This window comes from Drosophila nasuta, chromosome 3 (assembly GCF_023558535.2).
Source record: "Drosophila nasuta strain 15112-1781.00 chromosome 3, ASM2355853v1, whole genome shotgun sequence".
NCBI lineage: Eukaryota > Metazoa > Arthropoda > Insecta > Diptera > Drosophilidae > Drosophila > Drosophila nasuta.
The window spans coordinates 42,955,266-42,981,235 of NC_083457.1; the positions used below are offsets into that span (position 1 = coordinate 42,955,266).

The 25,970-nt window shown below is 37.2% G+C and overlaps 3 protein-coding genes across 14 annotated transcripts in view; 2 read left to right on the forward strand and 1 right to left on the reverse strand.

The window, feature by feature from the left end:
- Positions 1–25,970, reverse strand: part of LOC132792412 (protein furry) — a 70,969-nt gene that overhangs the window by 19,742 nt on the left and 25,257 nt on the right. For all 8 annotated transcript variants that reach the window (XM_060801778.1, XM_060801782.1, XM_060801774.1 and 5 more), the window contains 7 exons: positions 5,859–5,984; positions 5,646–5,779; positions 4,805–4,903; positions 4,597–4,731; positions 4,362–4,533; positions 4,186–4,291; positions 3,033–3,368 (listed from right to left, as the gene is read on the reverse strand). In XM_060801778.1, the coding sequence (XP_060657761.1) occupies positions 3,033–3,368; positions 4,186–4,291; positions 4,362–4,533; positions 4,597–4,731; positions 4,805–4,903; positions 5,646–5,779; positions 5,859–5,984 (1,108 nt within the window). The remainder of the gene's footprint in view (positions 1–3,032; positions 3,369–4,185; positions 4,292–4,361; positions 4,534–4,596; positions 4,732–4,804; positions 4,904–5,645; positions 5,780–5,858; positions 5,985–25,970) is intronic.
- On the forward strand, positions 640–1,497 carry LOC132790682 (serine protease 1-like). Its single transcript, XM_060799316.1, has one exon. It carries the CDS (start codon positions 649–651, stop codon positions 1,453–1,455), a length of 807 nt encoding a protein of 268 aa, XP_060655299.1. The 5' UTR covers positions 640–648; the 3' UTR covers positions 1,456–1,497.
- On the forward strand, positions 6,780–25,873 carry LOC132792413 (cysteinyl leukotriene receptor 1). Of its 5 annotated transcripts, XM_060801784.1 has the most exons (8): positions 6,780–7,084; positions 7,297–8,178; positions 15,366–15,508; positions 15,650–15,900; positions 16,208–16,329; positions 18,659–18,777; positions 19,033–19,100; positions 24,751–25,873. In XM_060801784.1, exons 2-8 carry the CDS (start codon positions 7,444–7,446, stop codon positions 24,846–24,848), a joined length of 1,536 nt encoding a protein of 511 aa, XP_060657767.1. In that variant the 5' UTR covers positions 6,780–7,084; positions 7,297–7,443; the 3' UTR covers positions 24,849–25,873. The 5 variants fall into 5 exon arrangements, with proteins under 5 accessions (XP_060657767.1, XP_060657766.1, XP_060657768.1 ...); XM_060801783.1 differs by having other exon boundaries at positions 6,780–8,178; XM_060801785.1 differs by lacking the exons at positions 18,659–18,777; positions 19,033–19,100 and having other exon boundaries at positions 6,780–8,178.

Below are 25,970 nucleotides of genomic sequence, written 5' to 3' on the forward strand. Positions count from 1 at the left end.
TATAATTACGTTTGGGAAAATAATATTACTGATATTTAACTTTCATATCGATTTATCGAACAAATAATTTTATAGGGCAAAAATACATCTCTGAAATGCTTTGGTTGATGATGTGGTATATTCAGTATTCTATGTTTGGAATGTAGACGTAGTGGTATAACGACATACCAAATATAACTTTCGGCATATAAAAAAAAATTTTTTTTTTGGTATATTAACTTCATTTATTTTAAAAATAATACCGCTTCTGTTGTTCTTATTCTTATTCTTCTTACTTGTTCTCATCGGTTTAGAGAATCCAGTTTTATTAAAATTGGAAGCAAACCTTCCCGAAAGTCACTTTTGAATTTTCATAAGTTATTTGAAAAGTGCATTAAAAATGTAATGTTTAATTTGCTCATTCTAGTTGCGAAGCTGTAAGTTAAGGGTATAAAATGAAGAAAATGTTTAAGTAACCAACAAATAAACACTAAGTCGTAAATTGTCAACTAAAATATGCATAGCTAATGCCTAAACTTTAAAGAGTAATCGGTCTTTGAACTTTAATGAGTTTAGCACTTTTGATAAGAAAACGGTCATTAGTTTCATCCAGGAACTTGTGTATAAAAACCACACAACAGCATCTAATATTTTAGTTTAGTCTTCACCATGAAACTGTTTGCAGTTATATTGCCTTTGGCATGCTCCTTTGTTTTTTGCGTTGCAAGTGATAATGCAACGACCGAGTTGCCCGATCTCATCCCGGATACTATCATTACCAATGGTTATCCTGCTTACGAGGGCAAAGCACCCTACATCGTGAGCCTTAATCTCAGAAGAGACGGAAGCAATTCCCTGACATTGTGCGGTGGATCGATCATAGCTCACAATTGGGTGCTGACTGCTGCCCATTGCATCCATAACAAAAACTACGTGGAAATTCATTATGGATCGAACTGGCGATGGAATGGTCAATACAATCATGTAGTCCGCAGCAACAATTTTATTAAGCACCATCTCTGGCCCAACACCAATGGCAATGACATCGGTCTGATCCGCACACCTCATGTCAACTTCAACGACAGAGTAAACCGAGTTCGTCTGCCGACTTTCAACCAAAGAAATGAAGGATTTGTTAACTGGTGGGCAGTGGCCTGTGGCTGGGGAGGACAGGCCAACGGTCAAATTGCTGATTGGCTGCAATGTGTCGATCAACAAATCATGAGCAACCAGGAATGCTCGAGAACCTACGGCAACATTCCGTTTGGTATTTTGTGCATGAGGACTCCAGGTGGCAGATCCACTTGTGGTGGCGACTCTGGTGGACCTTTGGTTACTCACGACAATCCCATATTGGTTGGCATCACATCATTCGGATTAGCCTCAAGTTGCACAACTGGCGCCCCGGCTGGATTCACACGTGTCTCAGCCCACTTGGATTGGATACGTCAACACTCTGGTGTTGCATATTATTAAGGCTTCTCAATGAATTGATAATACAATAAAAATGCATGCAAACAACAAATACTTTGAAGTTATTTTTGGGTTTCATAGTAGTTTTTTTCGATGCTCAATTACAATATATATTCAAAGATTCAGAAATTGGCTGTCAAAAGATTGCTCTAGTGCTTCTATTTTGGTAGTTTGGTTATTATGAATCTTAGTCAAATCAGTGAAATCAAAAATCTCTACTGTTTAGAGGAACTGGATGACGTCGCTGCCCAAAAAATTTTAATATTAAAATAAAAATAAACTTCTGAAATGCTGAAGAGAATTCTGAAAAGAATTGTATTCCAATGATATTTTTATTTGGGTGTTAATTTTGAAGGGTTGCCTAAGAAGTCCTGAGAGAAATAAAAGAATAATGCAAACAATATTTAAAATAATAAAGAAATTTTTTTATCATGTTCTACGAAAATTTGAGCTGCAACAAGAACACTAATAAGGAAAATTGTAATCATGTCGTAATGCAAATTCTATCGAAAATTCGAAGGTGTATACTCATAGTAATATACTAGTAAAATAATGACTTTAAGTACCGCACGTGCAAGTCTCGATTTACATAGCTAATGTAAAAAATCATTAACAATCAATCTATCGCATTACCTAATGTATTAGGTAATTTCCTTCTAGGGATTTATTGCTATATAAGCTGACAACTTTCGCTATACAAAGTCATCCTTATAGCCTCAACATGAAGTTGCTGTTGATCTTATGCTCTCTTGCCTTTGCCTTGGCAAGTATAAACGAATCGACGATTTTACCCCATAAGGAACAACCGGATAGCATTATAACCAATGGCTATGCAGCTCCCGATGGCAAAGCTCCCTACATTGTCAGCATTGCGCTTCGGACACCAGGCAGCAACGGCGTTGGATTGTGCGGTGGTTCCATCATTGCCAACACTTGGGTGCTGACAGCAGCGCATTGCCTTACTACTGTACCGTATGTGGACGTCTATTACGGATCGAATAACTTATGGCAAGGGCAGATCACACATCGAGTGCAACGCAGCGATTTCATACGGCATCATCTTTATCCTGCCCCCGGCTATGACATCGCCTTGATTCGCACGCCCCACGTGAACTTTAGCAATCGGATCAATCGCATTCAATTGCCGAGCTTCAATCGCAAACAGGATCGTTTCGAGAATGTGGGAGCTGTTGCCTGCGGCTGGGGAGGACAGGCTGATGGCAAAATTGCCGACTCGCTGCAGTGCATCGATGCTCAGACCATACCGAGTACCGAATGCCGCTGAACCTTCAAGGAAGCGGTCGATGGCACAATCTGCATAAGCACACCTGGTGGCCGATCCACTTGTCAAGGTGATTCTGGCGGTCCCTTGGTTACCCACAATAATCCCACTTTGGTTGGCGTTACGGCATTTGGATCTCCACAATGCACTCGCGGTTTGCCGGCTGTATTCACTCGTGTGAGTGCTCACATCGATTGGATATACCAGCAGTCTGGTGTGGATTACTACTACCTTTAACCCACGCAAATCAAAGCATAATAAACAATTGCAGAAACGATATTTAAGGTCATTCACTTACCGATGAAATCCGCTGATGGGCAAACTGACATCCGGCAGAAATTCCGTGAGGGGTGCAAAGTAGCCACCGTATTCGGGCATGGGCAACGGATGTGGATGGGCATTCGTCGGTGCCTCGGATGCATTGCGCAACTCCACGTTCTCCTCCTGACGCAACTCGGGGTCATTGATGAGTATATCCTCCGGACGTGGCAATATCGATGGTCCCGATGCGGCACGTATTTTGTCTGCGCCACGAGGTGGTCGACTTCCGCCCGCAATGGGCGTGACAGCGGCAGCGGCAGCAGCTGCAGCTGCCTGGGTGTAGGCACGAATGCCGCTGTCCGACTTGCAGGTGCTAAAAAAAAGGAAATGCAAATTATATAAGTAAAGAATATACTTGTCTGTGAGTGACAAATGTAAGTAATTTGAGAAGTATTGAAATCTTGCTTGAACAACTTTTAAGTTAAGCATGGAGAGCCTAAACATTAGGTCCGCTGACTTAAACATTACACTCTATTTTTCCTATTCTATATGTGTAAAGATTACAGAAGTATGGAGTTCTTTTTGTGTCAAATAATGAAAAAGCCAACATTTTAAATTTTTAGGACTGATAATTTCACTTAGACTTCATTAAAAGCATTTCTTTGTGTCACGTAACTCTTTCATTATAATTAATAGGCGAATAAAATGGTAAATATATGTATCTTAAACGTTGTGTAAAAATGTTATTCATATTTACAAAACTCTTTTGCATAAAAAATAAATCGAAAAAATAAAAAAATTTAGCTGCGAAAGCAACGTAAGCGTCAATACCTAAGTTTCATAGCGAATAGTTTTTTCATAGTTTAAATAAAGTTTACAGCATTGGAGGCAATTGGAAAAGTTTGTTAGACTAATATCTCAAATTGTGTTTGACATCTTTTTATGTGCCAACATGATGAAATTGTTTAACAAAAAAAGATTGACAAAGTGGCGAATACTTAATGTACTCGTAAAGAGATCGATATTGCTTACTAAGTTTGCATCTAAAGCTCTTATAGTCTAATACAACTCCCTGTTTTAACAAGCCGTCAAACAAATGGTAAAGCTGAACAAGAGCCGATGTGGCTCTCTCTTCCACAACATGGCTAGCAATGCACTGAATTAATCGTCATACAGCTCGAGAAACCTACCCTATTTTAATGGGGTCCTCGCCGCTATGTCGTTTCGTGTGAATGGTGCCCTTCTCCACGGTCAGATCTTGTGTGCGCGAATCATTAATGCCGCCCACCGCTTGACCTGTCAATCAATGCAAGAAGAGTTGGATGTCAAGTCAATTAAATTGATGCTGCAATCAAACTCAACTCACCATCGGCACTGTGACTGGATGCCTTTCGCATGCTTGTCAATCTGTAGAATGGAGGCGTCTCGGTGCGCTCAATGAGACAGTTGAGTGTCTCCACTGTTTGTAGTTCGGCCATGAGCTCGTCCAGCAAACGATCCGGACAGCTGCGTGCCAAATAAAGTGCCACTCGCTTGGCCTGCAAAGACACAAGAAAGAAATGTAACGAAGCAAGTAATCAACCTGTATACACTTGACTTACATAGGGTAATAGCTCGGTGGGCGCCATGCCGCTCATGATGACCAGGTAGCGCAATATGACCTTCAGATTGTTGGGCCAGAACTGGCACAAAGTGCCCCACAACTCCTCGATATCCCGCGGATGTGCATCCGAAAACTGTTGGCAAACAAAAAAGCACAGAGAGCGTGAATGCGAAAAAAAAAGTCAAGTTAATTTTATGCAACGTTACCTTTGCTGTTATGTAGAAAAGATTATTCAGTATCATTTCCGTTGCCTCCGTTGAGCCGGTGCCCTCTCGACGACCGCGTGTGCCCGAGTCCGGAAAATACTGATGAAAAATATGAGTAAAATAAATAATGTGGAAATCACAAAGAAATGCAAAACACGAGTCAAAAAGTTGCAGTCGAGGGTAGGACTAAGAAATACTTGCTACACTTTGTCTATAAAAACAAAAAAAGCGCTATAATCGTTAAAATATACCCAATCAATGTACTGAAAAATACTAAAATATACCGAAAACTACATTTTGTATGTCGATATATGTACTTAGAGACATCCGCTACACTTTGTCAATAACAGCAAGCAAGTGCGTTAAAATATACCAAATCAATTTACTGAAAATTCTAAAATATACCAAAACAATATTTGGTATTTTCATAAAATATATCCGCTACACTTTGTTAACAAAAGCAACACACTGTGCTACAATCGTTAAAATATAACCAATCAATGAACTGAAAAATACTAAAATATACCCAAAAACAATATTTGGTATATAAATATACTATTACATTAAAAATACATCACAAAATAAACTAAATTGTTAACCATATAGAATACCAAATAAAATCATTTCTTATTTCCTGTTGCCACAAAATCATAATACACTTCTACCCCATGGCTAGCGGGTATAAACAACAGCTGGGCAGGAAAGGAGATTATTATAAAGGAAATGCCGGAAGCAGACACACAGGTTAAGTCCCCAGCCCCATTGTACGCTTGTTATTCATTTCCTGCGGCCAGACTTTCTCTTTTGGGGAATTGTGCTTTGATTGACAAACTATGCTTACCATAATGTAGGAGAGGGGCGTCGCAGGTGGCACACTCGTAGCTACCAGTTCCATGTTCTGCAGCCAGGGGAGGAGGCACTGCAACAGCAGGGCGCGCACATCTTCGCGTGCGCTCTGAAAACGATGCGTAATTTCTGCAAAAGACAACCACTCTCGATGATGTCGTAGTGCAACACATGTGGATTATGTAAGCGAATCGTGCTTCGCACTTACCGGAAAATATGGACATGGTCAGTTCGGGACGCAGCTGTGCCAGCTGTTTGGAGAGGAAACGCTGCGAGCGACAATAAGCGCTGCTCAGCAGCACATCCAAAGTGCCCACGACCTTTGTGTCGTCTTCTGCAAAAAAAGAAGAAGAGATGGTAAAATATACGGATTAAATGAAATGCATAAACTACGATTAAAGTCAAACCAACCGCAGCAAGCAAACGTAGCATTCGCTGCCATGCTGAACGGAGAACTAAACTCAATCCTAGCACATCAAATGGCAACTGGCGAATTCCAGGGAAAGCTTTCTTCAACCGGCGCTGGAAGGTTGTGGGTTACGTTTTTTGTTTACTACGCGACAACAATAACAGCAAATATCTAGTGTTGATATTGGTCTAGCTGCCACTCACACACACACACACACAAACGCACTTGTTGCAACTTGCCGTTCTTGCCACTAACCATGACCTTGACACCTGTTGATTCAATGAATGAAATGTCGACATTTGTCTACTGCGTCGACGCAGCAAATTGCCCGTGGGTCGAAGGTTCGGGTGTTGAAAGCTTTTGTCCGCCTGCATTTTTGGCGCCTTCCAATGGCGGCGAATCGCGTTGAAAGTGTTTAAAAAGCCGCCTTCGCCATTGTCTCGGCTTAGTTTCGCGCGTATTGTCCTGCAGGACACATCAACTGCAGCCTAAGCAGCAAGCGAATGATTTAAAGTACAATAAATTAACGCGCCGACGGCAAAATACTTATTTTCCACATACTTATAAAAAAAAAAAATAAGATTAAGAAAAAAAAAATTAAAAAAAAAATAATAATAAAAGTTGGCAAACTAATTTTCAAACCGAATCAAAACTTTTGACTATAGTTCTCCAGTTTCAGTGCGTGTGCAAAAATAAATATAAAAAAGTTTCACCAAAAAAAAAAAAAAAACTAGACAAATCAAAACAAATACTTCCACAGTTCAGAGACAAAGTTTTGCAAAAGTTCTTTATTTATTTTTTTTAGCGCTGATCCCATAAGTCAATTTTGTTTTATAATTGACATCATTAAAGACCAAAGCGAGAAATAGGAAATAAAGAACAAAAAAATAGACAGCAGAAGCAACAACAACGTTAAATTCCTGATAAAGTGGAATATTTTGGCGCTTCGTTTCGTATTACATTCATTGCATGGACACGAAATTGTTTTGAAAGTCTTCATCATCGCGGAGGAACTTGAAAAATTCGTTAGCTAAACTTTTTATGCAGTTTGCACTATATGTAGTTCCAGGTTTTTGTTTGCCTTTGCCTCCATTTTGCTGCTCTCTCAAGTGCTGCTCGACAGCATTTAATGAAGCAAGTTTTTGCTTTTTAATTTTCATTCAAGTGGCAAGCAACAAAAAAAAAAAGAGAGGCAATTAATTTGCTCTAATTGTGTTTACCTTTTTTTGGATGACAGAGTTTGTGTAAGGAGTCAAAAGAAACAGAGAGAGAGAAAGATAGAAGGACAAACCAATAGATCAGAGATTGTGACATTTGCGCATTCGAGCGCGGAATGACAATGAGCCAATGAGGCAATAATCTTTGGCAAAGGAGCAACACAATTATGGACACAAGTAATCCCTACGAAGAAACCACAACGACAGTAACAGCAACAACAACAACAATGGCCATGTTCAATGAAAGCCACATCGTCGACATATCGACAACAACAACAACAATACCCATAACAACAACTACAGATTTAATGGAACTTGTTGGCAACTATACGAATTGCAGTAATAATGCCAACATGAATATAACAGAAATCGAATCGGATGATTCAGAGGATGAGGAAATGCTGCGCATTGCATTTCTCATTAGTGACTTTGTGAATAAATATTATACTCCAATCATTTGCTGCACGGGCAGCATTGGCAACATACTCTCCGTATTCGTGTTCTTTATGACTAAACTAAGGAAATTATCATCGAGTTTCTATTTGGCCGCGCTGGCCATCAGCGATACTTGTTTCCTGTGCGGTCTGTTTGTCCAATGGCTGAATTTCCTTAATGTGAACATCTACAACGAGGATTACTTTTGCCAATTCTTCACGTTCTTCAGCTATTTGGCCAGCTTCTGTTCGGTGTGGTTTGTTGTCGCTTTCACCGTGGAGCGTTTCATTGCCGTCATGTATCCACTGAAGCGTCAAATCATGTGCACTGTGCGTCGTGCCAAAATTGTGCTGCTTGGCCTCACAATGGCTGGCTGTGTGCATTGTGTGCCCTATATATTGATTGCCAAGCCCGTTTATAATCCCAAAATGAATGTTACCATCTGCGATCTAAATACGACTTATAAGGTGAGTGCCCCAACAAAATATTCTTCAATGTAAAATGTATAGCCAAAAGCATTCACATAACCCATTCTTTTTGATGCGCACAAATCAAATGCATATTTGTAATGCCAAAAACTTGTATTCCTTTTTGTTGTTCTCCCTTTTCTTTTTTTGGGTTGTGGCATCGCATCACACTTTTAATGGGTTGCCAATACCAACAGCTGGCAGCTGCCTGCAAATAGTAAGCACAAAGTTGCTGCAGACGAACAACAAAAGGTAGCCACAAAAGGTTACCACAAAAGAGCAGACAACAGAACATACACGACTCACGTATCGACAATTTTCCCACATTCTTTGCCCCCCTCGATTCTGCATCCCCCTCTTGAAAAATTCCTCACATCGTTTGTTGTAACCGTTGACAGGAATTTTTACGATTTCGCACATTCATAACTGGCAAAAGTGCCGAAGCGACAGCTAAAAGTCATCAAAAATAACATCTAATAATAAAACATTAAGTTCACACACATGTTCACTGCGTAGTATTAGAGAAAATTTAATTGGCTGAAGGATTGAAAATAATTAATAATGAAAGTATTCCTAACGCTTGTTTAACTAGATTATGTAAAAAGCTCTTCAAGCTGAGTTAAAAATAAACCTAAGAATTAGATTTTACATTAATTAGAGCACTTTATTAGAATAATAATAATAATGAAACTAGAGTGGAAAATTCTTTAAGCTCAATTGGTGGCCTCATTGCTTTGGAAAAGCGATAAAAAATAATAAAAATCAAAAAATGATTGATTGTATAAAAGTTTCTCAGACATATTTTGAAAGATGTGTAGCTGAGGAAAAATACTTATTATACTTAAGAAAGCAATTATACTTAAAAAAGCAATAGTTAAATCACTTTATTAGAATAATAGGAAAAATGTGTTCTATGAATTTAAAATAATTAAGAATGCACATACGAAATTCTCGAAGACATTGTTGGGCTCAATTTGTAAGAAAGCAACGGAAAATGTTGAGTCAAACATAACAAGGAACAAGTTATAAGATTTTTATGGAGGAAAAAAACAAAGTACAAAATACAAAAAAATAATGTTTAATATTTGTAATTTTTTAGTTTCGTTAAATTTTAGGGACTTAACCTTAAAAAGTCCCCAAAGTCGGTTTACTTCCGCCTCACTCATTTGCTTCTTTTTAAGTTCATCACTCCATCAAACAGAACCCTAAGGAAACCCCTTAAATGTTGTTTTCTGAATGCCAAGCTCTACATATGCTTCAACAAATAGACCAAATTGCAAAACCACTTGTCAAATGGGTTTCCTTCCATTTTGCTGTCGTTTGCATACCAACAGATTTGCGTTCATTTAATCGAATGACACGCGTTTGTCTGTTGATAAATCCTTTATCGCCAGCACATTTGAACCTCATAGTGGCCTCCAGAAATAACAAAAAAAAAAAAAAAAAGAATGAAAACTGAGAGAAAAAAGCAAAACGAATTCAAAGCAATCGGAAAGACTAACGCACTTTATGGCAGTGACATGTTTTCTAGTGACTTTTTAACTTTTAAGCCGCTTTCGTTTGGATTGAAATCGAATTGCTCTTTTGCCAAGCTCTTAAAGTTGCCATCATGTTTGGCTTTGGAAGAGGAAAAAGGCAACTACTTGGCTTTCTCTGTCACTCTGCAGGAGCTTCGTGTGCCAATTAACAACAAATACGGGTAGAGCAATTGTTAACTAGCTAAGCGGTATACAAAAAAAATATAAGACAAAGAGATAGGAAACCAAGCCAAGTGAAAGACAATAACATTTGGTAAACGTCGCCAATTAATCAAACAGACTGCTGAGTGAGTTAGGCACAAATTGACAATTTATTAGGCGAGCCAACAAATTAGGAGAACGAAATGTGGCGCAAAACGCAGCAGTAAGTCAAGAAATGCCCAAAAAAAAACAAAAAAGAGTTGCAAATTGATGGCAGACAAGATACCCTAAATAAACAGAGAATTCAACAGATTTTACATTGCCTTTAGATTACCTTTCGATCCAGCTATGCTAATTGTAATTTCTCTTTAATTACCTTCGCAATTAAAGTAATTAAAGCGCTCAACTTGTCGTGCTAATCTACCCCATATCTTGGCTTATCACACGCTGTCGACACGTGCTGTGCTCACTCCCTTGTTTACAGGGTATAGCCTAAGCCCGAAAAAACATTTTTTACTTAACCACAATAAAAAAAAAGTAAGAAAGCTATAATCGAGTGTGCTCGACTGTGAAATACCAGCTAGCTAAAATATTTCGATGTTATTTTTAAAATATACCAAATTAATATATCGTAAAAATACTAAAACTATAGTAAGTGCTATATTTGCAAATTATACCAGAGTGCAAAATATACAAAAATATACTAAAGATTATATTTGCAAAATATACCAAAATATACCATATTTTCAGCCAAAGCAAATAAAACTCGTAGTAAAAAGGCGTTTCGACCCATACAAATGAATTTCCTTCAAACGGGGATTGCTAAATCGTGTCGGCTGTTGACGCTTATCCAGAATATATACCTTTTATAAGGTCGGAGATGCCTACTTTTCCCTGTTACATAAATTTCCTGCAAGTTATAATACCCTTCTACCATATGCGTTGCGGGTATAAAAAGACGACAACAACCTAACAATAGAAAGCGTGGCAAGGACAACGCACCTACTTCTCCGATGCTATCGAATGAATGGATACTCTTCTTCCTTCTCCGTCTCCCTTCGGCTTCTAACAACTTTGTCAACACGTATTTCTTTTTTGGGTGTGTCCCGTTTCATTGGCGAAAAAATTATTGTGGCGCCGCGACAATTTCCCCGACAATGCGGGCGCGATAAATCTCGAATTTCTGTTTGCACAGCGAACGCTCTCTCATTTTCCGCTTGGAATTGGAAATTCAATGCTAATTTCACACAGACAATGCAAGTCAAACAAATCGCACAAAAGATCGTTCGCACACCTGTCCAGCCACAAAAAAGAAAAAAAAAAAAAAACGAAAAGGAAAAGGAAGACACAGTCTTTGGCGTAGTCGCCTCTATTAGCCAAATTGGCAAAAGCGCGCAAGCAAAGCGTGAAGTGGAAACAAGGCGGCACCCAGCACAAACATGATAGAGCACCTACCAAAAAAAAAATAAAATTTGTTCTTCATTTTTCTACTCGTCCATCTCGCTTTCAAGTACGTCTGGAGGCAATCGAATTCAATCAGCAGCGTTTCGAAAAAAAATAAAAGACAACAAAAATATGTACGTTGAGGAAAATTGAATACACAAACATTGGCATTTGCTGATGGTGAACGTGTCGTATGAGTGATGTGCCCATATTTACCGTATCAACGAATGGGCGTTTCGGTTGCCACACATTGTTGCAAATTATTTGAGGTTGAGAGCGTGGGCTCTTTTGGCCCCGCTATTGACATTCAGTTCGACTAACGGTAAACAATATTGAAAAGCTGTTGATACATTTTCGTCTCTCTTTTTTTTTGTCAATAATTTTCAACAAGCAACATTTCACATGCCATGCAGACATCCTTGAGCTAGGTGCAAAGCAAATGAATGCCAAAGACAAACACAAACACATTCGCTTCCATAGAAATTATCTCCAAAAATAATCTAGCTTAGTATCTCAACCAGAGAAAGACATGAGAATATTGAATTAGAAAAAATTCGGTAATCCATTAGCATGTTTCAATTACCGCATTAGCTGCGTATGTCTTATGTAATCTGAACTACACAGTGAGAAAAATGCGAATGAATGAGGAGTTTATAAAGTGAAGTTCATTAAATTAATGCGCCAAAAAATTACTGCAAATTTTGCATATTTAATTTCAGATCAAATAAACTTAAAGCAATTTCTAGTTTAGTTTTCTTTGTAAGTTTTTGAAAGAAACTACACAGTAAGAAAAGTACTTATAAAAGTAAAGTTTATGAAATGAACTTCACAAAATTTAGGCAGTCCGAAAAAATTTGCTGAAAATTGTACGTTTGTGAACTAAAATACACAGTGAGAAAAGTACTTATGAAAGAAAAGTCAAATGCTAGTGTCAACATGAACTTCTCTCGATTAAAGCAGCGCCATAAAAACTGCAGCAAATTTTGCATACTTAACTAATTCGTTGACTAAATTAATTTTAGATCAAACAAGCTTAGAACTTTCCTCAATTGAAGCAGTGACATAAAAAATTGCATAATTAACTAGATAGCTAAATTGATTTTAGAAGCTTATTGCAAACAGTCTTTAAACTTTAATGGAACGAGTAATTGCATAAATTAAGCCTAATTAGTTTTTTTTTTTAAAGTTTCTCCTACTTCGGCTAAAATGATTAAAAGCAATATGTTTCAGCACAATTAAATTTGTGAGTTACTTTTAAAAGTGAACTTGAAAGCTAAATAAAGCCGCAAAAGTATCTCAATAATTTGTGCGGATTGAGTTTACTCCATTTTAGAAATGAAATAAATAATTACAACTAGATTGGCGCCTTAGCTTTTAACTCTCTCTATCTGTCCTACAATGACGGCTGTGTGGCTTCTTTTAAGATTCGAATTCGTAATCATTTTCTCTGGTTGGAAATTATGCACGTCGCACTCGAAACATCCAATTATGTGCGGAAGACAAGGTTCAGCACTGAGTTAAGATTATTATAGGCCAAGACTGAGTTGGATTAAAATTGAAGCTATTCACAGTGTCGACACGCACATTGTCAGGATTCTAAGAGCAGCAGCTGGACACAACAGCAGCAGTGCTTAATAGACTGTCATAAAAGGAGAGATGGGGTCGAAGATGAAAGTGCCTGAGGGGCAGCTGCAGAAAACAAATTGAAATCGAGAGCGCAAAGGAATGCGGCAAATCCATTCTGACGTCTGCAAAACGCATCATCAAATGCCTACAAGACAGACTGACAGACAGAGAGCTGTTAAATTTGTCAGAGCTGTACATCATGTTGTCCGACTTGTTGAACTGTGAAAACTGTGTGTGGGTGAGGGCTTTAAAACAAATTTGTTATGCAATTGCAATTTGACGCCTCGTGCGAAGACAACTCAAATATTGGCAACATAATCAAGACTCGAGTCTAATAATTGAATATGTGATGATTATGTGCTGCACATGCCCATCATCATGTGTGTGCTGCAACTTTTCTCATTTCTCATCAAATCCAATTTCGAACTGGTCACAATGGCAGCAGCGCAGCAACAAACTACCATTGATTGAAATTTTACGACCTATTAGGCTTCAAATCCACTCGACATGCCCAACTGAAAACTCAAAAAAAAAGCAATCAAGCAACCACAAAATATAGATAAATACACGTCGAAAGCGAAAAATCGAAATTAAATTGAATTTTCTTGATCTTTACGAGACAACAATTCTGAGAGACTAAAACAACAACCAACCAGTTCGCCTCTAATTGATTGACTGACTCTTTAGTCGGATAGATTTCCCTCAAGCAATCAAATGCGGTCAGAGTCATAAATCCGACAAATGTCGATTAAACGAAAGTCATTTAAGTCAGCTTAACTATGCCCAAAATTGCGCAGACATTAAACTAAAAATATAGTAAACTTTTATGTAATTTTGCTATAACACAAAATTGCGCATCTTTATTCTCTATCTCTGGCATTAGAAATGAATTTTATTTATTTATATCATTGAAATTGAAATTTGTAAGATGAAACTCAGACAGCTGCCAGCTGGAATTACTAATTAACTGCAATTTCTTCACATTTAAAGGCAGTTTAAGCACCGCCGCAATTTAATTTCGCAATTCAATTAGCACTGCGCGCCTGTGGAAAATAATCCCGAAATCGTCTGTAAGTGGGTGATAAATACGCAATACACACCCAGCATCTGCGGTATAGAAAATAATAAAGCCAACGACCAACAAGCAGCATCTCAATTCAAGTGGCAGATGTTCGTGAATTATTGCGTTGGTTTTTTTAAAACTATTATACGAATTAAAACGAAACGGTGGAAAACAATACATAATACTATATTCTATTTTTTTTTCCTTAACATTACCCAGAAAAAATGTTAACAAGAGCAAAAACTCTAGGGGGGCGTAGAAAAAAAGAAACTGGAAATTAGCTTTCAGCTTGGATTAACAACACCACGATGTACAAATAGCTAAAGCTCAAAACAAATAGCAAAAGTCAGTGCCAAGAGAGAGAGAAAAGGATTTGATAGACGCAAAAGTATCCTTCACATCAGCATATATTTATATGCATGCATTAATCATGTCGACAAAAAGGCACTTTTGTGCATTTATATTCACTACTGAATATCTAAGGCAACTGCCTTTTCGCTCTGTCTGTCTTTACACCATTTTTATACTCGGGTAAAAGGTTATTCTAACTTAGTGATAAGCGGAAATTGTCTGTCACAAACAGAAATAGTGAATTTTTAGTGATGCATTCAGTTGGAGTTGGTTTTATAAATCGACCACAATGCAAGGACAAAATTTGAAGTTTAGAATAAGAGTATAAAATATATACTATATACTAATATATAGTACATATGTATATAAGTATATATTATATTTTATAAAAGTTGCTATGATTGTCAATTTGGTATATTTTGAATGTAGAATATGGTATATCGATATTACATTATAGGATTCGGTATATTTTAGTACTTTTCTGTACATAATAATACCGCATTGTTTTGCTTTTATTATATATAGCTATTATAACCTTCGGTATATTTTAATATTTTTAGGTGTATTGATTCGGTATATTTTTAGTATAATACCGCATAGTTTGCTTTTATTGAAAATGGGTAGCGGGTATCTCACAATCGAGCACACTTCACTGTAGCTCTCTTCCTTTTTTTTTTTTTTTTGAGGTCCACTGGGCATTATCGTGGTTCGTTTTTTTCAATAGCTTTTCTGCATACAGCAAATCCTTTTAGCTTCGCTCCACAAATCGAAGGTTTCTCTTCCTTCACTTTTTTTCGGGTTGCAGTTCGCATGAATTTAATTGCTTTAAACGTTTTTCGAGCACACAATTGGGGCATCGGTTGTTAGCTTTTTAGCTGGCCCGTGGGCAATCGAATTTACCCATAACTGTGTTACGTATACGTCTCGTTGGTCAGCACACAACACGCACACACATTAATCGAATCAGAGTGCAGCAGACGATAAACTGAACTGAATGCGAGAGTGTCTTTAACATCGTTTTGCAGGAACAACTGGCGCTCTTCAACTACTGGGACTCGATTGTTGTTTATGCGGTGCCGTTTACCACCATCACGGTGCTCAATACATGCACCGGTTGCACGGTTTGGAAATTTGCAACAGTGCGACGCACATTAACAATGCATAAGATGTGAGTAGAACTTTTTGCCAATGCGCGATGTTAATTACTTTTTGCGGTACTTTCGCTACGCTGTTCTGTGCTGTGCTGTGCTGTGCTGTGCATTATTTACAAGTTTGTGGCACCTACTGGAACTTTGTTTTGTTTTCACAGGAAACCACAGATGACTAATATGCCAACAAACTCGACGACAACTGCATCTGGAGGTGGAGGTGGTACAGCATCATCGTCGTCGTATCGGATTACGGCATCGCTGAAGCGTCAAAAGTCAACTGGCACACATCCAAGCGGACAGCATAGTGTGACACGACAAACGGAGCAGCAGCAACAGCAACAACATCAACAACAACATCAACTTGAGGCAGCAAACTCGCAGCATCATTGCGAGATAACACAGAAACCAGGTGAGCTCTATACGTATGATATTAACTTGTGTGTGCATTAACTTCTGGCCAATTGACATACGAGTTAGTTGGCAGCAACTTTGCGCTTAAGCCCTTTGCTGCAAACTTTTTCGTGCATACAAATACCAACAATTAGCTGCTACTTAACGCCAAACTTTGTCGTCGCATATGATAAAGTTAAAAGCTGCGTGAAAATATAAAGAAAAACTACTTAAAACATTTCTCAAACTTTCGCAGAAATATCATCCAACTCATAACACTACGTTTAATATGCCAGAACACTGAACTCAGCGTGATTTATTTACAGGACGTCGCAAGGTGCAAAACTCGTCACAATTGAAGGTTACCAAGATGCTGCTCATTGTGTCGACCGTTTTTGTGTGTCTAAATTTACCGAGCTGTTTGCTCCGCATCGAAACCTACTGGGAGGTGAGTGATTGCCTTACTACTTAAAAATAGTCATTCCAAATTACGTATACGTTAAGTAGGCGGCAGCATTACCCTGAAAATCGCATCAAATTACGATAGCTCCACGTGTCGCTTCATTGTTTTGTTTAATTAAAGTTCTGATTATTAAGATAGCCACAGCACTGACCAGGAAAAACAACAGACAACAAACACATCACGCTGTCACACGCTGTTCATTAAACTACAGCAAAATAGACAAAGTTTTCTGTTTATTGTTTAGCCAGCAGCTGCTAATTAACAACATTTGCAGATGCCAACTGCAACTGGCAAATCAAATTCAACCATTGCCATTTCTACATCAAAGTGACAATGCCAGACAGATAGAAAAAAAAACTATTTATTTCGTATTTTCCATGAAAACCACATCAAGACTGAGTCTGAGAAAAATGCAGCACACATCAACATTAACATATCATTCAGTGGGTGAGGTTTTTGAGGTCTATGAATTTGCCGCTAATTCGTCGACTGAGTTGAAGTGCGTCGTCTGTCAGTCAACGTTGATGGCCCCAACAAAGTTGACATAGGTTCAAGCCAAGACCAAATAGTTTAGGGCTCTCTTCAGACTTATCTGTAACTGAAAGTTATGACAGAAACAGCAGCTAGATTGTTGACTTCCCTAGCGAAAGTTTCAATCAGATAATAGTTCATTACATGGTATAACTTTTAAGGCTCACTCAATCAAACAAGAGAATAGCAGTATGAGTTTTTTAATTTAAATTCAATCTACTATTCAACTCTTTAATTTAGTGTTTCGGTGCTTCATTTCCATTTAGAAACTGCTGACTGTAGAGAATCATAAAGACAGAAACAGCTAGAGAACATCAGTTTGAGTTGTTAATTTAAATGAAATCAACTCTTCAACTCTTTAATTTAGTGTTTTGGTGAAGTGTACTTCATTTCCATTAGGAACTGCTGATTGCAGAGAAGATAGAAACAGCAGCTAGATTCAAAGCGAATCCATTACAGGATGTAACTTAAAAAAAAAATTCGTTCTTCATTTAAATTCAAACTGAGTTTCAACAGTTTGGATTTATATAATTTAAAGTATTTATTTCCATTTAAAAACTGTTGTTTGCAGAGAATCTTCAAGTCAGCATTGCTGTTACAGCACATTAATCAAAGCGCTGAGGAATGACTATCGTGGGTTGTTCTGCTGAGGCTTTAATTAGTTTGTGTACTTTGGGCACCTTTGCATCGTTAAAATGCCAACATTTCCAAAAAACCAAACAAAAAACAAGGGAAATCCTTTACGACACTTTTACAACATTTAATTACATAAATATCATTTTAACAGGTTGTCATTTGCACAGGCGACGGTGTCAAGGACAAAGGTTATGCATTTTATGTAGTCGAGGGACCTGCTCGATAATCTCACTGTTTTTTGGGGGTTAGTTGTCAAGACCTTAAATTCGCAGGGGGCTTAAAGTCAAAAAACTCAATAAAGTTGAAAACTGGCCTATTTTTTCGAAGCTTGGGCTGCCAACTTGCTGAAATGGCCCTGTCAACTCGTGATGTGAAGAAAATGAGAAAACGCAACGGAATTTATCGTCACACACGAGAGAACGAACGTAGCAACGACAAAAATTCAGCAGTAGTCCTTTTGTCCTGTCTTTTCTCTATTTTATATGTAAAACACGTCAAATGCTTCCCGTTTTTCGTTCCTTGGATGGGTAACTGTATTTTGATGTGAATGTCAGGATGCTGACAGCTGAGCGAACGAATGAATAGAAAATTGTTTTCCATCCTCCCGAAAAAAAATCACATCGTAAACTCATACATAGTAGAGTATGCATAAACATGCGACTAACTTGAACATTGATTGCGACACAAAATTAATTGAGCGGAAAGCTTTCGACTGGGCAACAGCCTGGAAATGTGTGCTACATATTTACATAGCTCAACAGGTCAAAACCTGCAGACACGTGTCCGGGGAACAGAGCAAAACAGAAGAGCACAGAACAGTTCAGGTCAGGTCAATCAATATATAGATGTGCCTAAATACCGAAACATCAATTGCAATTAGCAATTCATTGGAAATGATTATCGCTCATAATGTGATATCAAAGCGAAAATACCTTGCGTAATTTTTATAGTACGCGTCATCAGTTTCATCTTTAGCATAAATTTCCAAAAATAGAACATATGATGGAGTAGCGCGCCTTATGAGCATATGGATGGATGGATGACAAAACAAAAAACACATATTTCAATTGCTTTGAAGCGCATCTAATGACAATTTTCCTTTCATACTCCACAATTTTCTCGCTCTCTCTCTCTCTTCCGTCAACAGACACAAACAGCCAAGACACAGAATACAACAATTGTTCTACAGTATATTTTCAATGCGTTCTTCATAACAAATTTTGGCATCAATTTTGTGCTTTATTGCGTGAGCGGACAAAATTTTCGGTAAGTAGCCAAATATATCATGCCAATAAATTGTGTGCTTTGCTTGTCTGCAATAATACCCTGTAAAATGTGTAGGTGTAAGAGCTGTGCATTCCATTTATAGCAAATTAATTAGGAAGTCATTTAACTTCGTTTAATTTATCTAATTACTTTCGAATGTTGTCACACAATTTACAGGGTATCTTTTTTATTTGCGAGGCATATTTGAATACGTAATTCTTCTTACTGTAATTACCATTACGCATTTTCTCACAGCAAAGCGGTGCTCAGCATTTTCCGACGTGTCTCATCGGCTCAACGTGAAGGCATCACTCAAGTGACAGGTAAGAAAGAAAGTGAAAACAAATTTTTGGGGAAAATACGCAAAACACTTAACAAATTGCTTCAGCATTCAGCTGTTATGCAAATTCACAGAAATTACAATCAAGTGCTTTAACATTGAAAAGGGGCAAAAATTATGCAGGAAAACCTTGCAAATGTCTTGTAGGATTTTCTATTGCGTCAACCATCAGTTGACTGTCGCTGACAGTTGTTTCCGCATATCTATTCTGTTACGAGTAAAACGCTTATTATGTGCATAAGCTCACAAAGGTAGGGCACCTCAACTTCCCTAAATAGCATTTGCGGTGTTTACTAATTATGTAATTTCAGACTCAAGCCAAGGCCAATGATTTATGGCAACAAGTTGTTGTCTCCACAATTATTGACTGAAAGGATTCACTTGGCTATTTATATGCGAGCATTGTTTTTAGGAAACGTATTTAGCTAAAGAAAGCCATACAACATATTGAATACTTATGTATAAACAATTGGTTTTAGCAAATATCTAGCAAAAGAAAAGCATACAAAATATATAGATAAATTATAAAAATATTATATATAGAAAAAGAATATACAAAGATGTTAACCAACTTTTAGTGCAATTAATTCAAGGAATTTTCAACTTGTACATTGTTGCTGAAGTATGCAAAACTTGTTCAATAAAAGTTTTGTCAAGTCTTCTGCTCAATTAATTAGTCGAGTCTATTTTCGTCTTCAGAATTATTGGCGAAACTATGAATACTAATGCTATCAACATCTCCTCGATCCACTTGGCTAATTAAAGTTAGTGAGCGCGTTTTTATAGCATACTTTTGAGGGTGGCACATATATTATTTATGCAATTTGAGTACGGCGGTGATTTTCAATTAAATATGTATATTGAGCCTGGCAATTTGATTGCAGATTGAGCTGTAAAAAAGATAAAAGGGATAACTTGCAAAAAAAAGGGCGAAAAATGTTGCTCATTTCGTCGTGAGCATGTGAAACGAAGTGCAAGTGCGCAGCAAATATGTAATGTAAATCAAATTAAAGTAAATGGTGAATGGTAAACGCGATGATGATGATGACGATGACGATGGCCGAGAGATGGTTGAGCCTCCGGTTGAGTCTGTCTGTCTGCATTTCTGCCTGTCTCGTTATCCCGTCGAGGTTAAAAGGATCAAAACAGTAAGAACCTTCGTGTGTATTTCATGCAAATATTGACAGACTGTTTAAACAAGAGGTGTGATACGAGTGTGCTTCACTACCCACGAGCAGCAACGATTACATCAAATGAAATTAGCGTTGCCATTGTCACAGTCCAACACAAGAATTATTAAAAAATTCTGTGCTTTCCCGAAAGGACGCCTCCGCCTTTTTTTCACTTTTTGGTTTTTTGCCTTTTAAATAAATAAGCACAAGAGAGAAAGCCTTGCATTATTGCGAATCGCGACTGCTTGCTATCCTGGTTATCTTCAGCTTAAGCATTACACACAGCCGGCGACTGCAATAAAGCTTACTGTGACAGCACAAGTGTCGTTGTCATCGCAGTTGGCGTTGCAGTTACTGTTTAACCAGTTACCAAGTGCTGACATTGAGCTCTCAAGGATTTATAAACAAGTGAGAAAACTACTGTCAAATGTGCGCGATTCTGAGATACCCACTAGCCATCCAAAAATGGTATTTTTTTTTAAATATATCAAAATATATTCAATATACCACATACTAATAAATATACCAACAAATATTGAACATCCCACGTAATATATTTAGTATATAGATATAGTTACACATTCAAAATATGCCAAATAATATAAAATATAAAAAGTTATCAAATACTAAATTTGGTATATACTACTACATTCCAAATATACCAAAGAGTACAAAATATACGAAATTGTCTAACAAGTTAAGGTTGAAAGCGCTTAACATACAATAACAATCATATATTATTCATATTATTTATTATGTCATCTTCGAACCCTCGCAAATGTGATTATTATTATTATTAGGTATGACAAAAATTGGACTGAATAAGAGATTGCCATAAGTGTTTAGATGACAGATGGCAGACAGATGAACTTGGTTTTATTATTGCAAATGAAAGCTACTAATATCGTAAAAACCTTTTCTCGGATACCTTTTCACTAAGTTATAACACCTTTGTAACTTGTGAATATGACGAATAAAAAAAGAGATACATTTTGCACATGAGTTAGCTCGACCATCAGTTACCCTATAAATACCGATCTTTGCATTTTCAACGGAAGCTGCGAGCGACAGCTGGTGTCATCCGGCTTTTGCCGTGCTCTGCATTTAATGGAACCGTTTTCCACAATAACTTGTCTGTGCAACATCCGGTTGAAATGACACTGAGATTGACAGACGATAAACATGAGAATACAGTTCTCTTCAGTGCTTGTGTGAAAACTTACAATGCAGCTAATATCAATTTACACAAGGTAAATTCATGAATCACAACGTCAAGAGTCACATCACGGCTCTTAACATATATTACACACATGCAATAAGCAAACACGACTGCTCAGTTTGTGCAAAATTAAGAGTGAAGTTTACATGAAGGTCCTTTGTGTATTGCTTTAAAACAAAACTGACTACATAGCTATCTATTATAGAAAGATCTGGCCTTTAAGGTTTGGCTGGTCGAGGTAGAAAATGTTCTTTGGAAATGAGCACTAATCGATTTGATGTAGGCAAATTCATTAACTGATTTTAGCGTTAATTGCTGGTGACTCGCGCGTAGGTGCAGCGTTGGTTTTGAATTACGAGTAGCCAACAAGCACACACAGCCTTTGACCCTCATTAACTTTAACGTTTTTTAAAATGACTGTGAATCTAATTATCAGAAGCCGAGCACAATCGCAGTCGCTATTAAGCTGCAGACACACGCGCCGCACGTCTCGAATTTCGACAATTTCCTGGCAAATTTCATTCAAGTTTTGCATTTCAAACGTGTGAAAATTTCAATCGTGCATGAGTTAATCACAGTCTTTGATTGGGTAAAGTATAGTGTAGTAGCATATAGCGTACACGCTATAGTTTTTCGCACACGTTGCGCATACTGAAGCACTTTTTTCGTGCGTATTGCTCATACGCCGTGTAAAACGTGCGCTGCATGCAATTTATGCGTAGAGCACTCAGCGCTCGCTCATTCATTACGATTCGCCTAGAGCAGCTCACATCACGCATCACACACACACATCGTGGCGGCAATTTTGCGCCACATCCAAGTCAATCAATGTTTTCGCCGTCAGTCCTCTGGGCATCTGTTTGGCCATTAAAGCAACTGTAGGTGCCAGAGCAACTATAGACTCAGATAACTGTGCTTATAAATTAGCTTGCGGGCTTGGCACTTAGTCGCACTTTTGCTGTGACTTTTCTTTCACTCTCTCTATGCTTTTTTTTTGCTGGCCAGCAACAACAATTTTGGCCCCTTTGTTGTTTGTTGCGTCTGTATAATTTAGTTAATAATTCACTTGGGATATTCGCAGGACACTCACAGCAAATGCTGACGCAAGCTCTGTTATCATTAATCTCTACCCACACTCAGACACATTAATGTATATATAGTAACTGTGACTCTTATATATCTCAATGAATAGGGCAGCTTGTCAAATGAATTCAAATTCAATTCTTGCCAAATCTCAACGTTTTGATTTATGCAGCTAATGACATCATCACTCCAGCTCACGACGATGATGATGATGATGATGATTTCATTCCACAGCCAACTAAAGATATTTGAGTCGGCAACACTTTTAAACACCAACGCAACGTAACGCAGTTAATTCAAATTGGTTTTTAATAAATTAATTAAAGCAGACAGCGCAAAAACTGCCGCTGGCCATGCTTTTTGGTTCGCGACGGGTCAAAGCGAACCCTTTTTGCATTTTAAAATCAACCCAATCTCAACGAAAATTACCGACAATTTTCATTCGGAACGCTGCTGTTTTTGTCATCGGTTCCAGCAGCAGCAACAATTCACTGCATAAAAACAAATCCAGTAATCAGTGCTATTTTTTATTTCTTCTTCTGCTTATCGAAACCCAAATATGCTTGAAAATTTAAACTACAATTTTGTGGTTAGCCAATACAAATTTAAAGTAGCATTCCATAAAGTTGTTATAGACACATTTTCTATAAGGCATTTTTTATATTTTCACATTTATTTCAGTTGTTAATCTCTTTCTGCGGTGCATATTCCCCTACTTTACCTACATATAGCTGGGGTATTAACACAAAATATGTGGAAAACTTCAAACAAAAACACACCCAGGCCAACACACGATTTCACAGTTGTTTATCAAATTTCATTAAAATGGGTGTATGTGTGTGTGTGTGTGAATGGCGTATGCATGATTGATTGGCACAGATTGGCTTGGAAACACAATATGGTGAAAATAGAAGTATCCGCTTCAAAATATGTTTTGAAAAACACACAATTAAAATTATGAAAGACTGCATTTAAAATCCGAATTAAAATTGGGATTAAATCAACAAAACATCAGTGAAAATTATCAAACAATAGCGCAACTGATTGAAAATCGAAATCACCGAAATTACTTTTCTCCCCCCCGCACAAAATGTGCCCTCATCGTGAGTTGTCATTACACACACACAGAGGCGACCACGCCCTCTAATTTGCAAACATTTTTCAAGTAATAGGATAGAAAAGGTCAAAAGTGTTGTGCACGAATTCAATGGCAACGGAAATGGTAAAAATGCTAAATTATGGCTCGAAGCGTAATAAAAATGGAAATGTGCTAAATTATGAACACAGGATTATTAGCTGTTATTAGGCTAAATGCACACGATTGTGCGCCAATTAACTAATACATAATTATGGTTAAGTCTCGTTTTTCGTTCCAAACATTTTGTATTAAATCCATTTTTATACCCGTACCCTATAGGGTAGAAGGGCGTATATCTTAGCAACTTTGACTGACAATCTGGTATATTTTATACTCTATGGTATATTTAAAATGTGGTGCTATATCAAAATACATATGGTATATTTTAATATTATTGTGGTAACCATAGGGTAGAAGGGTATTATAACTTCTTACTACTTTTATTTATATACCAATTATAACCTGTGGTACATTTCAGTATTTTTGTGGTATGTTAATTTGGTATATTTTAAGAAAAATACCGTACTGTTTTGTTTTTATTTCAAATAAGTAGCGGGTATATCACAGTTGAACAAACTCAATTACAGCTTTCTCACTTGTTAATAATAATGTATCTAACTTTTTTTACCCAAAGAAGACAAGAATTTCATGTTCCTTTTGACTTTTGAAAGTGGAATTCCAAAACAAGCGTCTGGTAAATTTATAGCACGCCCACTCGAAACTCAACCACATTGTTAAGCAATACATTGTGGGAGCTGGAAAAGCGTGAGTTCTATAGTGGAAAGGGATATGGCTCCTTTTGCCCCTGTCTTGGCCTGACGTCAATCAAGTTTTTACACTGGCAAACGACAGGCCACAAATACCAACGCCTTTTAATGAGTTCTCTTTTTCTTTTTTACGCTCTCTTGTTGTGACGATAATTTATAAACTCATAGTAAACACACACACACACACACAAACACAATTTTCGCAAACAGTTTTTCACTTAATTTACAACGTATTATTTTGCTTTCTTTGACAGTCTCGGAATATTGCCGCAACACCGGCACCTCAACCAGGCGACGCATGATGACACAACACTGCTGGAATGAGATGCATGAGTTGCATCCACTTAAGTGAAGCAGACTCATGAAGACACCTCTAGAAAATTGCACGAAACACAAATGCAGCGCGAGGCAAGCAAAGCAGAGAATACCCTAAGGTGTTCGGATTTTAATTATATGATTTGCACAAAATGCAAAAGGATATCTTAGCTATTCGTAAATTGAAGCATAAAAAAAAAAAACGAAAGAAAAACCTGTTTGTGATGTTGCTAAAGCCAAAGAAAACTAAAAAGAAAAAAAATGAGCAAAGAATAAAACGTAAACGTAAAACGAAAAAACAAAAGCGTAGAAACGCTTTATAAAAAATGTAGAAGAACTTCAGCTTAAATTGATTTTACTCGTAAAAGAAACAAGGAAAATTGTAAATTTCAATTACCAAATAGAGCTTTTTTTATATGCAAGATAACATCGGGAATATTAGTTGCAAAGCTTAGAATGCAACTAAAATAAAAAAAATTCCGAATTTGAAAAAGAAAAGTATTAAAATATACCGAATTATATATGTGGCAGTATTACTACTGCATTCAAAATATACTGTACACAAATGAAAAAATTTAGGAGATTATATTTGTTGCTTTCAAGAAAACCTTTCAGTGTTTATGAATATTTTACGCAATTCGAATTTGACATTTAAAGAAAGATTTATATATTGATTTTGCCGATGTTAAGCAAGCGCCCATCTATTCTATACCACCCATACCCATATCGTGACACAATTATAGAAACCGAAATAAATCAACGGTATTGGGTATGAATTTGTTTACACTCTGAACCGAATTTGAGTAAAACTTTAAAAGCGCCGACGGCAATTCCTGGTGTTATCTCTGTGGTATTAATATATGCATATGGATATACTCGTATGTATATATTATTCTTACCCCCTGATTTATGTGTATGTGTGCATTAACATTAAACTAATTATGTTTTAAATGATGCTTAATTGACAATGCGATAATTGAATTCGTTATAAATCAAAATGCAATAGTCACAACAATATTAACCACAATATGCTAAACTCTTAATGGATATATTGTATAATCAAAATAGCAAAACCCAAAAAAAAAAAAAACACAAATTAAGTCTATTTTAATTGGATCGTAATAAATGTTAGTTATGTTCACACAAAATGAATTTTGAT

Coding starts and splice junctions, on each gene's coding strand:
- LOC132790682 (XM_060799316.1), top strand. CDS start 649: ATGAAACTGTTTGCAGTTATATTGCCTTTGGCATGCTCCTTTGTTTTT.
- LOC132792413 (XM_060801783.1), top strand. CDS start 7,444: ATGGACACAAGTAATCCCTACGAAGAAACCACAACGACAGTAACAGCA. Junction 16,330..18,658: donor GCATCGAAACCTACTGGGAG/GTGAGTGATTGC, acceptor TTCCGTCAACAG/ACACAAACAGCCAAGACACA. Junction 18,778..19,032: donor GTGAGCGGACAAAATTTTCG/GTAAGTAGCCAA, acceptor ATTTTCTCACAG/CAAAGCGGTGCTCAGCATTT.